General features: G+C 30.9%; 1 protein-coding gene across 2 annotated transcripts; it reads left to right on the top strand.

The window, feature by feature from the left end:
* Window positions 1-87: 87 nt before the first annotated feature.
* LOC126734061 (B-cell receptor-associated protein 31) lies at window positions 88-13,556 on the top strand. 2 transcript variants are annotated; one of them, XM_050437580.1, is made up of 5 exons: window positions 88-444; window positions 12,531-12,643; window positions 12,705-12,814; window positions 12,873-13,040; window positions 13,092-13,556. In XM_050437580.1, the coding sequence occupies exons 1-5, from the start codon at window positions 329-331 to the stop codon at window positions 13,275-13,277; spliced, it is 693 nt and encodes a 230-aa protein (XP_050293537.1). In that variant the 5' UTR covers window positions 88-328; the 3' UTR covers window positions 13,278-13,556. The 2 variants fall into 2 exon arrangements, with proteins under 2 accessions (XP_050293537.1, XP_050293529.1); XM_050437572.1 differs by having other exon boundaries at window positions 91-444; window positions 12,702-12,814.

Genomic DNA, 13,556 nt, shown 5'->3' with positions numbered 1-13,556 from the left:
GCTATACTTATATGAAGTGCTAATACTTATAATTTTAACAGGCGGCAACGCCGCAACATATCGTAGCATTTATGTGACAGTTCAGTAAGTGTCATCTGTCAAAGTCACTACGTCTCCAAAAAATATCGAAATTCCAGCCGCCCAAGGTCTGAAAAAACAAGTTTTATTTTTAAATTCGTTACTCATCCATTAATAGTACACGTAGCTTTAAAATATCTTGCTATTTCGAGCGTACCCTACCCGGTATTTCAAATTAAGACGAGCGAGGGCCGCGACTGTTATAATTATTCCATTGTCGAGTATTAAAAAAAAAAAAACACCATCAAAGATGAGCATCCAGTGGACTTTAATCGCCGGCTTCTTGTACACGGAAATTGCCGTGGTACTGCTCTTGGTACTGCCCGTCGCTAGTGCCAGAAGATGGAACAACATTTTCAAGTCCAGGTAAAGAATTTTATTTTTTTTTAAATCGTTTCGAAAATGTACTGGAATGTTTAAGTTTTCTCACATAATAGCTAACAAATAATTATCTTGCATCACCTTCGCTTCTGCTATATTTCCATTTTTACTAATACTTGAACTCTAAAGTGGCATCAATATAAGATTAATAATTGAAAGTCATGACATCATGTATTGCCTACAATAATTTCATATTTTGTAATTATATTTTATCATCAAGGGGCACAGAATAGTGGAAGACCTTGACTTGAAGGTTTCTCTATTTGAATTTAATTAACTAAACTGAAAAACTGATTCAAATGTACCCCTCTTGGGGAATAATGTAGTTTTTCTTAGATGGTCATGCGTTGCCAGAAACTACAACATCTAACTTTTTGGGTATACTAATTGACCAGGAATTACACTTTAAAATTTTTTAATTTTTCTTTAATCATATATTATCATTAGGAAGTAAGCTCTCATCAGGATGTTTTGCTATGTGAGTGGTTAGGGAGGAATTGGGTAAACAACTAGCCCGGACAGTTTACTTCTCATTATTTGAGTCTGACCTTAGGTATGGTCCACCATTCTGGGGTGTTGCTAATCAGGGCTTACTCAAATTAGTTTTTGTTCTTCAAAAAAAAGCAGTCCGCTTTATTGTCAGTATAACACAAAGAGAATTGTGTAGACCACACTTTGTGACTCAAAGAATTTTAACTCTTACATCCCTTTTCATTCTGGAGACATGTTCCCTTTTCTTTAAAAACTGTGATTAACTCCGAGGGCCTATTCCTGAACATGAAACACATCAAATGCACTTTACCAATTCCCAAATCTTCTCTGGTAAAAAAGTTTCTGATTTACGAGGGTCGAAAAATGTTTAATCATTTACCAGTCCATTTAAGAACAACTTTTCCTCTTAAAAGTTTTCTCTGTCAATTAAAAAAACTACTTTTAAATAGGGCTTATTACAGTGTGTATGACTTCTATCAGGATGAGCTCTAATATTGATTGCTTGTTATTGTTATGTATATGATTTAATTTAGATATGTTTTATATAGTAAATTTTAATCCATTTTCCAATGTATTTATGTATGTACTGCTTAGGTTTTTATTATATGCTTTGTCAGCAAAATTTATATTTTATGACAATAAAGCACTTTTTGAATTTGAATTTCTTCAAAGAACTCAGAAGGCCTTACTTTACATGCCTTAAAGACTTCTTTTTCTCCTTTTTATAAATGACCTGCCATTGGATAAACTAGCCTCCTACATTCTTTTTGTGAATGACACTACACTACTCTTACTATTCATAATCAAAATCTTGATAGCTTGAATTGGAGATCAAATGAAACACAATTGGAGGCCATAAATTGGCTTAATGTTAACAAACTAATGAGAGGCACTCAAGATTCCAGAAATACGTCTAAGGCAGAATTCCTGTTTTATATCTGGCCCAAAACTCACTTGAGATATTCATATAGATCATCTATCCAGAAAATTGAGAAGCAGTGTGTTTTTACTGAGAAACCTCTACGACTGTGTATCTCAGAGTACGATGTTAAATGTCTAATATGGCATATATCACTTGGTCATCTCCTATGGGATTTTGGCTTGGGGTGGATCAGCTTCTGCAGTCAGAATATTTATACGGTCTTATGATTGAAAAAATGATTTCTATGGGTTTCCATCATGGCCTTGTAAAACTCTTTGTTTCCTATCTGAAAGATCATACCCAGTTTATTGGATTCAATGGCTTTAAGTCAAATTGTTATCCCTCAAGGAAGCAATCTTGCCCCATTAATTTTTTATATATTTGTCAATCATATCACTGGTACCATTGTGTCTGAGTTTCTTTTATTTGCAGATGACTTTAAAATATTTCTCTTGTTGTTAAGTGTATGTCAATCTCAAATATTCACAATGAAATTAAGCACAATTATAGGTTAGATAATACTTCCCTAGAAAATGTCGACTCTATGAGGGATCTAGGGGTCATAGATGATAACAAACTTACATTCAACAAACACATTGATGAAGTTATTAAATCTTTCTTGAAAACTGTTAATGTCATAATCAGATCAACAAGTTTGAAGCCTAATTAGTTCTAAATTAGTTTATGCAGCAATGGTGTGATGCCCCAACTCTAATGTCTATATAGACAGACTTGAATAAGTTCAGCGCAGGTTTTTGAAATATCTATGCTTCAAAATTGATATAATATACCCTCCAAGGTGGTATGACCATAAACAAGATTTAATTTGTTATCTCTGAGGCACTGCATTATTCTGCATAGCCGGCTTTTTTTTATTTAAACTATGCAAATATAAAATTGATGCACCTGATCTTTTAAGGGGCTTAAACTTTTTTGATTCCCCTATACGCACTAGAAAACACCTTCGTTTTTATTTAGAAAATAGACTACTAACTTAGCAAGAAATGCACCTTTCTATTGAGCTTGCTCATGGTTTCATATATTTGACCTGTTTAATGGCACTATAGCTACATTCAAACGCAAAATTGCTCCAGTGATTATAACCTTATAATCATAAATATTTCTATATGTATAAAAACTCTCCCATTTAATTCTCTCTTGCCTGTAGTATACTCTGAAGTTGTGAGCTTGATATTTTTTCGGCTATTTTTGAGTCAAATCAATTTTTGAAGACTGTTAAAATTTTATATGCTGCTTACCTAAGCTGCCTAAAGTATTTAGTTTTTTTCAGTTTATTGGTTTTGTATTATGACTTGTTCTTGTCTGACATTGACATCAGTATTGTCCTCCTTAGGATTTGATCCTTGTATTAAATCATTTACTAGAGTAACATCAGATACTCAAACCTGTATAGACCATATTTTTATATCACAACTATATCTCATATAATGATGATCAATTTCTTAAATCACTGGAAAATGAAACCTGGGAACATGTAACAGTTGCTCAGGATGCAGGATGCATGTTTTTTTAAACTTTTAATACATTACATGAAAACTGTAAAACAACAAAAACTTGTTATCATAAAAAGTATAAAAAAATTAAATCTTGGATTACATATGGTATTATATGTTCAATCAAACATAGAGATAAATTAAAAAAACAAACTCTTAAAAATAAAAATAACCAAAATCTCAGACAAAAATACTCCACATTTTAAACGAAACAATTCATCAAGCTAAAACTCATTACTATAAAAACCAGATATTGGACAACATGAACAATACTAGGCAAATCTATAAAATAATAAAAGATGCCGCAAATGATAAAAAGACTAAGACTAACGCTGAAATGGCTAAATAAAACATGACATAATAATTGCAGACCAACTGGAACTAACCAATTACTGTAACAAGTACTTTGCAAACGTGGAGGAAAAAATGGCTGCTGAAAAAGCTCATTTGATGTGGGTAACTCCTACAATATACCAAATTCTATGTCACTCACTCCAGTCACAACAAATGAGCTTATCAAACATATTAAAAGTTTTAAAAATAATTGTCGACTAAAAAAAGTACATTGCACTATAATAAAACCACTAATTCATATAATAAATCTCATCTTTACCACAGGAATAGTGCCTACGGCTTTTAAATGCGCTGTTATAACTCCTATTATATAAAAAAGGAACAAAATCAGATATTTCCAACTACAGACCCATTAGTGTTATTACAACTTTTACAATTTTCAAAAAATGCCTTAAAGTCAGATTCTATGACTATTTATTATCAAATAAACTACTGAATAAAAATCAATATGGTTTTATAGAGAAGCAGAAGCACTAATGATGCATTATTTAAATTGGTTGACCAAATAAAAATAAACTTAGACTCAGATCAAAAATGTATAGCTGTCTTTCTCGATTTAGCCAAGGCATTTGACACTGTCTCACACCCAGCTGCTTGAGGCTCTTGAGAAGTTTGGTGTCAGGGGTGTAGAGATCTCCTTAAATAGGCGGATACTCCTTATGTAGGTCGCTGGTTGTATCATGAAATTTCTTGTGATAATAATGCTGCTATTGGTTTTTAATGTCTTTACTGCCAAGATATTCACATACACTAATTGTGGATTGCTTTGTTACAACTTGATATTAAACTCAAAGATAAAAATGATGCAGGGAAATCGGCAAAGCCGGCTGATGATGTTGCTTGATGATTGAATTCTAAAGAAGTAGTGATATATGACATGACCACTGACATTCGACATAAATGGCAATTCATCAGCGGTTTTGCCGCTCCTCTCTTCAACTTAATACCTAATATGACGTCACGAATGTAAATGCACAATAAGACGTTAAATCTAATTTGAACATAAAATAGGATAAGTCTAAACAAGGGGTGCACAGTTGAATGTTTTTGAAACTTATTTACATCAGAGATCTCAAATTGTTAAAATAGGTAATATTTATAGTGATCCTTTGAATGTCTTTATGGGTATACCACAGGGCACAGTGCTTGGCCCATTATTGTTTATTTGCTATATAAATTCATTACTGGATCTAGATATTAATGGCATGTCAATTTCCTTTGCAGATGATACAGTACTGTATTTTACTGGTTCATCATGGGATTCAGTAAGTGACAAAATTGTTATTGGTCTAAGTAGAGTAAAAACATGACTAAATTCTCGTAAATTATCACTTAATCTTGCTAAAACAATTTATGTTGCTTTCTCTCTTACTGAATCAAATAGACCTCTATACAACTCAATTACTCTTGAACAAGCCAATACAACAATATATGAGGTGTCACATACTAAACACTTGGGCATATCTTAAATTGTTAGAACATATTCATGATGTAACAAACAAATTAAGAGGTCGAATTCACAAATTTTACCAGATAAGAAACATATTACCTCATACAATTATAACTATGATATACAAATCATTAGTGGAATAAATATTAGCACAGATATAACTAGCTAACGCAACAGATAAATACTCCAATAGTAAAAATGCGGGCCCCGAAATGTCAGCCGGCTTTTTGAGCGGGCTGACCATCGATGAATTACGCAGCCCTTGTTGTCGAGTTTAGGTGAAGCAGGCAGCAGACCGCAGTCAGCCGAGTAAAAGTTTAAATAAATAGGGCAATTTTTGGGACTTAAAGGTAGTTTGACTTTGCCGTTGTGGTTAAGTGTTTTGCGCTGATCGAATGAGTTTCTTATTTGTGTTAATGCGTTGTTTCTTAATATTTAAGACTTTTATTATTTACCAAATTCCATGTTTTTATTCCATTCCATGTTTTCGATTAAAACATTATATTAAAATGATGGAGACTCTTCCAAAAAACGACCTGGTGGTTCTAGATGTGAATATTTTAATTGTCGAAATTCACGAAGAAACTCTTCAATTAGAATGTTTAGGTTTCCAGTAAAAATAAAGGGTTTATGCGATAAATGGATAATAAATTCTGGTAAGTAAATTTTATAATTACTCCCGACATTACTTTATTAAGTTCTTTTTTGCTCTAAAATAAAGATATACCATAAGTTAAAGAAGATATACCATTCCATAATTATTATGACATGCACGTCAATAGTTGACAGATTATTATTTAAAATAATTTAAAACTGAGTTAAAACGATAAACATAGTGGTGGAACGCATCTGTCAATATACGATCAAATAACCATATAAAAATAGCTTTGATGCTGTTTTATTTTGTTTTGAAAACCTCTTCCAAAATCTATTGAACCACTTTTTGGCAATTACTTAATTTTTTTAGTAGCAACCAAATAAGAACAAAGACTTTTTAAAAGCAGCAATTCTGTCCCAATATTTTGATATATTTTTTCTAAAAAATCGGTCTAGAACTACCGTCCCAATACAAAACTCTAATTTAGCAAATTTTGCAATACCAAATAAATTAAAAAAAAAGTAATTAGGTTAAAAGGTAATAAGATTTGAAGATCTTGTTTTCACGCGACGATTCGTGTTTTGGCCACTACAATCAAATTCATATTGGCCTTATATTTATTTTTTGCATTTTTAAAACTGCTTTAATAATTTAACGTTATTTTTTTCTCAATATTAGCAATGGAACAAAAAATTGAAAACAATAAAAAAAAGCAAAAAGTTATCTTTTACTTGTCTTTTGGCTACCTTGAATCCCAAAAGTAAACAAATAATTGACTTTAATAATATTAGGATTTATAAATACAAAAATATTTTTTCTTTGCTTTATATAGGAAACGCTAAATTGGCTACATTTTCCGAAGAAACCCTACGCAATAAATACCTTTGTATGGATCACTTCACGAGTGAGGACTTTCGTACATCCAAGCAGTTTTACCTGAAAAAAGATGCCGTTCCCAGAAACTATGCTCTTAATGAAACCAGTCCTTTTGCTACTGACTGCCCAGATAGTCTAAAAGTGTTGACTCCAAAAAGAACATATGCAGAACTGGAAACATCACTACTCGATTTTAGTCCAAAACGTTCTTCAACAAAACGAAGAAAACATAATAACAGTGTAGAATCCGAGTTTGTCAGCAATTTATGTTCGTTACCAGACAAAATTGTGACTCCAAGAAAATTAAAATTAAAAAGAAAAATTACACGTGTTACTAAAAAGAATAAGAATTTTAAAAAAATAATTTTTAGATTACACAGAAAAATACAAAAATCCAAACTTGCAATGTCGTCGCCCTTACCGCTTTTAAGTTTGTTATCTCCAGTGGCAAAAACTTTTGTTGAAATGCAATTAAGAGGTAAGAAACGTGTGGTTTGGAATCAAAAAGAAAGAGAATTTTGTTTATGTTTTTATTATAAATCTTCGTCTGCTTATTTATTTCTGAAAAAAAAGGCATCATCTTACCAGCTATTTCAACAATTCAAAAGTGGATCGCAAAAAATGATTTTAAAACAGGCATTGATGAAGATATTCAAGTTTTTTTACAGCAAAAGGCCCAGGCAATGACAAAAAATGAAAAAAAATGTCTTGTAGCATTTGATGAAATAAGTTTGAAAGAAAATTTGGAATCTAATAAAAAATTAGATTTAATAGAGGGGTTTGAGGACTTGGGTCCTTTTGGTAGGACTCAAAATAAAGCCAACCATGCTCTCGTTTTTTCCATGAAAGGAATATATTCTTTCTGGAAATTTCCACTAGGATATTTTTTTTCAAAAAATACAGTCTGTAAAGAAAACTTAAAAAATATTATTTTGTACGTTCTAACTGTTCTAGACAAAATGAGCTTTTTACCACTGGCCACGGTTTGTGATCAGGGTACCAATAATAGAGGCGCAATGAAACTGTTGGGTGAAACGGCAGAAAAGCCTTACTTTTATTTAAAAGAAAAAAAAATCATTTCTTTATATGATGTCCCTCATCTTTTCAAAAGCGTCAGGAATAACTGGCAGTCTTCAATAAGGTTTGAACTTTTAAATGAAAGTATCTGCTTTGATGTTATTACAAAAATATATGAAATTGACAAAGCATCTCAATCAGCCAGAATGCTTCCAAAAATAACAGATAAGCATATAAATCCTGATGCCTTTGAAAAGATGTCCTGCAAATTAGCACTACAATTATTCTCAAATACTATGGCTGCAGCTGTAAAGACATCCGTTCAAAAATCTATAGTTGATGAAAAAATTGGTACTAATACCTCAAATTTTATAACCATCATGAACAATTTATTTGATGCTCTTAATAGCAAACGATTATATACTAAAAATCCTTATAACTGTGGAGTGAGTTTGAAAAACTCATTAGTTATAGATGTTTTGCAAAACCACTGGCCACTGGCCACGGTTTGTGATCAGGGTACCAATAATAGAGGCGCAATAAAACTGTTGGGTGAAACGGCAGAAAAGCCTTACTTTTATTTAAAAGAAAAAAAGATCATTTCTTTATATGATGTCCCTCATCTTTTCAAAAGCGTCAGGAATAACTGGCAGTCTTCAATAAGGTTTGAACTTTTAAATGAAAGTATCTGCTTTGATGTTATTAAAAAAATATACGAAATTGACAAAGCATCTCAATCAGCCAGAATGCTTCCAAAAATAACAGATAAGCATATAAATCCTGATGCCTTTGAAAAGATGTCCTGCAAATTAGCACTACAATTATTCTCAAATACTATGGCTGCAGCTGTAAAGACATCCGTTCAAAAATCTATAGTTGATGAAAAAATTGGTACTAATACCTCAAATTTTATAACCATCATGAACAATTTATTTGATGCTCTTAATAGCAAACGATTATATACTAAAAATCCTTATAACTGTGGAGTGAGTTCGAAAAACTCATTAGTTATAGATGTTTTGCAAAAAGGTAAACAGGTTTTTGAATCCATAATAAAAGTTAGCGAGGTTTTAAATAAAAAAACAATTAAAAGGAATATCCAAAAGTAAGCCACCATGTTTTAAAGGGTTAGTTCAAACTATAAATGCCATAGAAATCCTTTATGCAGACCAAAAAAAAGAAAATAATAATTTTTTATTAACTAACAGATTAAACCAAGATTTTTTGGAAAATTTCTTTTCCTTAGCTCGACAAAGCGGTGGTTGGAAGATTATCCCAACGGCCAGATCTTTTCGATTATTTTTTAGAATTAAAAGTGTAACAGATTTACTAACTCCTTCAAAATTATCCAATTGTGAGAATGATGTCGACAAACAATTAATTTTAAATAATATCCCTAAAAAAGAGGCACACCAAACGACATCGAAAAATAATATTGAAATTTTAGATTCCGAAAAAATTAATGACATTCCAACAGTTAAAAGCAAAGAGCCCATTATCAAACACCATGCTTTGGAAGAGTGTGCAAATTCATATTATGCCGGATACTTAGTTAAGAAAGTTTTGGAAAAATTTAATTCCAAAAATTGTGCCTCTATTTTAAAATCTGATTCTTATTTAACCGATCCATCCCAAATATTTATACTAAATAAGAATTACGGTGGCCACGAAAACAACTATCTAATAAGTCCTTCTGCAGATGTTACCAATGTTGTAGAAAAATGTATGTACATTTTTGCAAACGAGTTTGAAAAAATTAAGCATCAGGAATTTGTTGGTACCAAAATAAAAAACAAAATTTTAACTAAAAATATGAAGTGGTTGGGACCATCTGATCATAATTGGTATGAGCATAAGGTATTTTTGTTAACAAAACTTGTATATACTAATTTATATAAATTTTGTAAATGGAACCGAAAAAATTTGCACAATAAAACCCAAAAAATTAAAAATTTAAAACATAAATAAAAAACAATAAATTATACAGCGCATTTCAGGTTAAAGGCACAAACTCTAATGGCAACTATTAGGACTTGCAAAAAGAAAAAAAAATTACATTAACCTAGGCTCAGAGATGGTTCGATTTAAATGGTTCGATTTTTTTACAGGGGTGTTAAAAGGGAAAACAATTTTAATTGGACAAAAAAACACGATACACTAATTTTTTTTCTAATTAAAAATTATTTCCGTAATCTCCAGTTATTTTCTAACAAAAATTACATTCTGGCTTTATTCTGCCAGCCAAACTGTTTTTGACTAGTTAATTTGTGTAATATTATACTTTCTTTAGTATAATATTACACAAATCTTATTTATTTTTAAAGTTATTATTCGATTTTTAGTTTTAAGTTAAAACCTTAATATATTTTTGATTATCTTTACACTATAATTTTGCAAAGGTTTTAAGTGTAGTTCTTAGCTTTAAAAATATTTTCGTAACGCATGCCAAAGTAATAGTAAACAAAATGTTAGCTACTAGTACTAGTAGGTTAATAAATATAGAACAAAATTCGCTTTCTTTGATTCAGCATATCGTCCTTACGTCTTTACTTAATATAAAATGATCACTTACTTAAATTTTGAACACTTACTAAACCACCATGCTAAAAGATTTATTGTGCCTCTTCTGTTATTTTGCCCATAAGTTTGTATTAAATAGGTAGTAATTTATAGTTTTGTATGTATTATAATGTGCTTTTATATACCTCCTATTCTAAGAAACTATACACGATATATAATTTTGTTTTTCTTTTGTAAATACTCCATGTACTTTATTGAAATATATACAAATGTTTTTTTACACAGGCTTTTTGTATTAAATGCGGATTTATTATAACATACGGCAACGCTGCGCCGCATTTCAGTATATTTTATTAGGCGCTCCAGTGTCGGTCAGGTGCGACCGTCGATTTTACGGGGGACAAGCTTTGCTATTCGAATATTTATCTGTTGCGTTAGCTAGTTATATCTGTGATATTAGGATACGGTATCATAGCCTGGGGAGGACTTTACAATAATGCTCTCAGTCAGTTAAATGTAATTCAGAATTACCTATTAAAGATTATATACAGAAAAGATTATCTATATCCAACAAATCAACTATACAATGAGAGCATTTTAAATGTTAGAGGTCTATACTTTTTAAGCAATTATCTTTATTGTTTTGGAAATAAAAATAAACAGCATGTAGATCATGCTTATCCTACCAGGAATAATTATAATAATATGTTGATTGTCCCTTTCAGGAGGTTTGATAGCAACCAGAGATTTGCGTCTGTAGTTGCACCAAAAATATATAATCTGCCTAATAGTATAAGAGAACCAAAAAATTATTATCAATATATTAAACAGGTCAAAATATTTATTTCATAAAACATGAATAATCTGTTTTAAAATTTTTGTAATTTATTGTGATGTGTTGTCAGATTGTTTAAGATCAAATGGGGATTGTTAATTTAAAACTCTTTATATCTCAATGATCATTGAATATAAATTTTGTTATTAATAATCAATATTAATATTAAGTTAAGGCTACAGGAATACATTATTTCACTTGTGTCATAATTTAATATTAGGAATGATGTATAATAAATTTCTGATAAACACCTAGGTGCATGAAATAAATTTGTGAAACTCAGATCTAGAGATAGGATTATACACATGTTTGTACTGTACATTTTCTAAATAAATAAATAAATTAAAAAAGTATAATAATTACTCTTCATCTTTTAAGGATAATTAAGTTGTCTTATTATTAGGAATTTGCTGTTAGACAATGTTTGGTAAAAATTAAAAAAAATAAAAATATTTGGGTTACAGTGTAAGACTGTAAGAATTATATAAGTTTGGGGTATATATAGGGATGATTGCAGGTCAGCACTCATTAAACTTAATAAATCACCTTGCCGTTGGTTTACATTATTGAATGTGTTCTTTATGTTAAGAGATCACAAGATGCATTTTTAACTCGCAGTGATATTTACAACTATCAAACTACATGCTGCAGCAGTATTGTAGCATCTTATTGCCATCTATCAAGGTGCCAAAGTCGACTGGAGTTTATAGCTGTTAAATTACTTATTTATTTATCAACGAGGCACTGCCCAAAGTAAAGAAAATTTACAATAGAAAAAATTTAAAACTATCAAATTTTATTTAATCCTAACCAGGTATCACAATTTAAGTAAATAGATATTCAAAAAAATAATCAAAGATTAAAGCAAAAATACAGTCAAAATTTATTATAAGTTTAATTAAGCTTAACCAGGAGTGTGAAGTTTTGTGTTTTGCCACAAAAAGGAGAGGTACAATAATATTATGGATAATCAGCATTTCATTTAAAGAAATATTTTGCTATTTTGAAAGTAATCCGACTGAGTTGAACAGTTATTTGCTAATTTAGCTGATCTGGTCAAAAAATGAGTTTTGGCCATAGTTGTTACGATGGGAGTTGACCTAGAAGGAATGGTTTATTCAATAATCTTCGAACAAACATAAAAACCTTGCAATACAGCTTTTTTAAAAATGCAGTTAAGACAGAATTATGCTCCAAAGCCTTTTTAAACTTAAATATTTTACTAAAAAATTTTAATTACTTGTATATAGTTTGGAAGTGTTTTACATAAGGTATACATAATTGACTTGTATGAATACTTTGTATCCTTCTATTTTGACATTAATAAATTACTTTACTTTACTTTACCCCTTGTCCCAAATGCTAAACTATTTAATTGGGGTATTTAATTTAGTCCTTTCAGTATTCAGGCATGACTTATAATTTTGTGTAAAATACTAGATATTTAACCAAAGAAAAAATGCAATATTTATGTCCTTTATCAATAATTGTAGGTTTTTGCAAGCACTTCAAAGGCAAGCTGGAATGTACTTCTTAATACTGCTGGGTATTCTTGTATTATTCCTCCTTGACGCCATCAGGGAAATGAGAAAATATTCAAATCTAGGTAAGCATGTAAAATCTGCCCACTTATCTATACTGTTACTGATCATAGCTTTTAATAGAAGAACAAGATGGTGGCCATGCCCATTTAGACAGGGAAATGCAGGGCAGCATGAGACTTTTTAGAGCACAAAGGAACTTTTATATTTCCGGATTTTCACTGTTCCTTGCACTGGTAATGTTTGAATGACTTATCTGAGCAAGTTTATTATTAACCATTTAACCTCTCTCAGGTTATTAGGCGTCTTGTAATCCTTATTTCCACCCAGGCTGGTCTAGAAGCTCAATCTGCTGCCTCTTTGGCTCAAGCCCAAAGTGCCACCACTGCTGCCCGGAGTCTTTTGGCCCAAAAAAGTGGTGAAGCGCAACAGAACGATACCAATGAAGCACATGATAAGGAGGTCAGTGAGAAATTTATTTGTAGAGTTCATTCTATAAGGGATGGTTTTTAGATTAATCAGTTGAAAAAGGTGATCGAGGATATGAAAGAAGAGCTTGCTCTAGAGAAGAAGGATAAGCAAGCTGTTAAGACTCAGGCTGACAATTTGGCTAAGGAATATGATAGGTTGGCCGAGGAGAACATAAAATTGAGCAAGAAACTTAACATTGGGGCAGGCGATGATAAAAAAGATGAGTAGGTCTTATTGTGTTTTCGAAGAGTGTTTGAATATTTTTATAATCTTTGTTGTTTATGCCTGGAATATTATTTTCTTAATATAAGGGTGGAAAAACTAATATGTAAAGGCTGAATTTCTTCTTTAATTCTTAGGTATGGGTGAGATTGTTAATTTTATGGGTAAAGTTAATTGGTCTGAGAGTACTATAATGTTATAATCGTTGCACATTAATAATGTAGGTTAAATTATTATTAATTAAGCCACTATGTATGATCAAATAAAAAAAAACAGTTTTTTTAA

Source organism: Anthonomus grandis, chromosome 1 (assembly GCF_022605725.1).
Source record: "Anthonomus grandis grandis chromosome 1, icAntGran1.3, whole genome shotgun sequence".
Classification (NCBI taxonomy): Eukaryota; Metazoa; Arthropoda; class Insecta; order Coleoptera; family Curculionidae; genus Anthonomus; species Anthonomus grandis.
The sequence above is the reverse complement of the archived record's forward strand: the minus strand, read 5'-3'. Positions and strand labels throughout refer to the sequence as shown.

Excerpts from the sequence above, each read along its gene's own strand:
- LOC126734061 (XM_050437572.1), top strand. The coding sequence starts at position 329 with ATGAGCATCCAGTGGACTTTAATCGCCGGCTTCTTGTACACGGAAATT. Across the intron at positions 445-12,530 it reads AACAACATTTTCAAGTCCAG|GTTTTTGCAAGCACTTCAAA; the intron begins GTAAAGAATTTT and ends CAATAATTGTAG. Across the intron at positions 13,041-13,091 it reads ATGAAGCACATGATAAGGAG|ATTAATCAGTTGAAAAAGGT; the intron begins GTCAGTGAGAAA and ends GATGGTTTTTAG.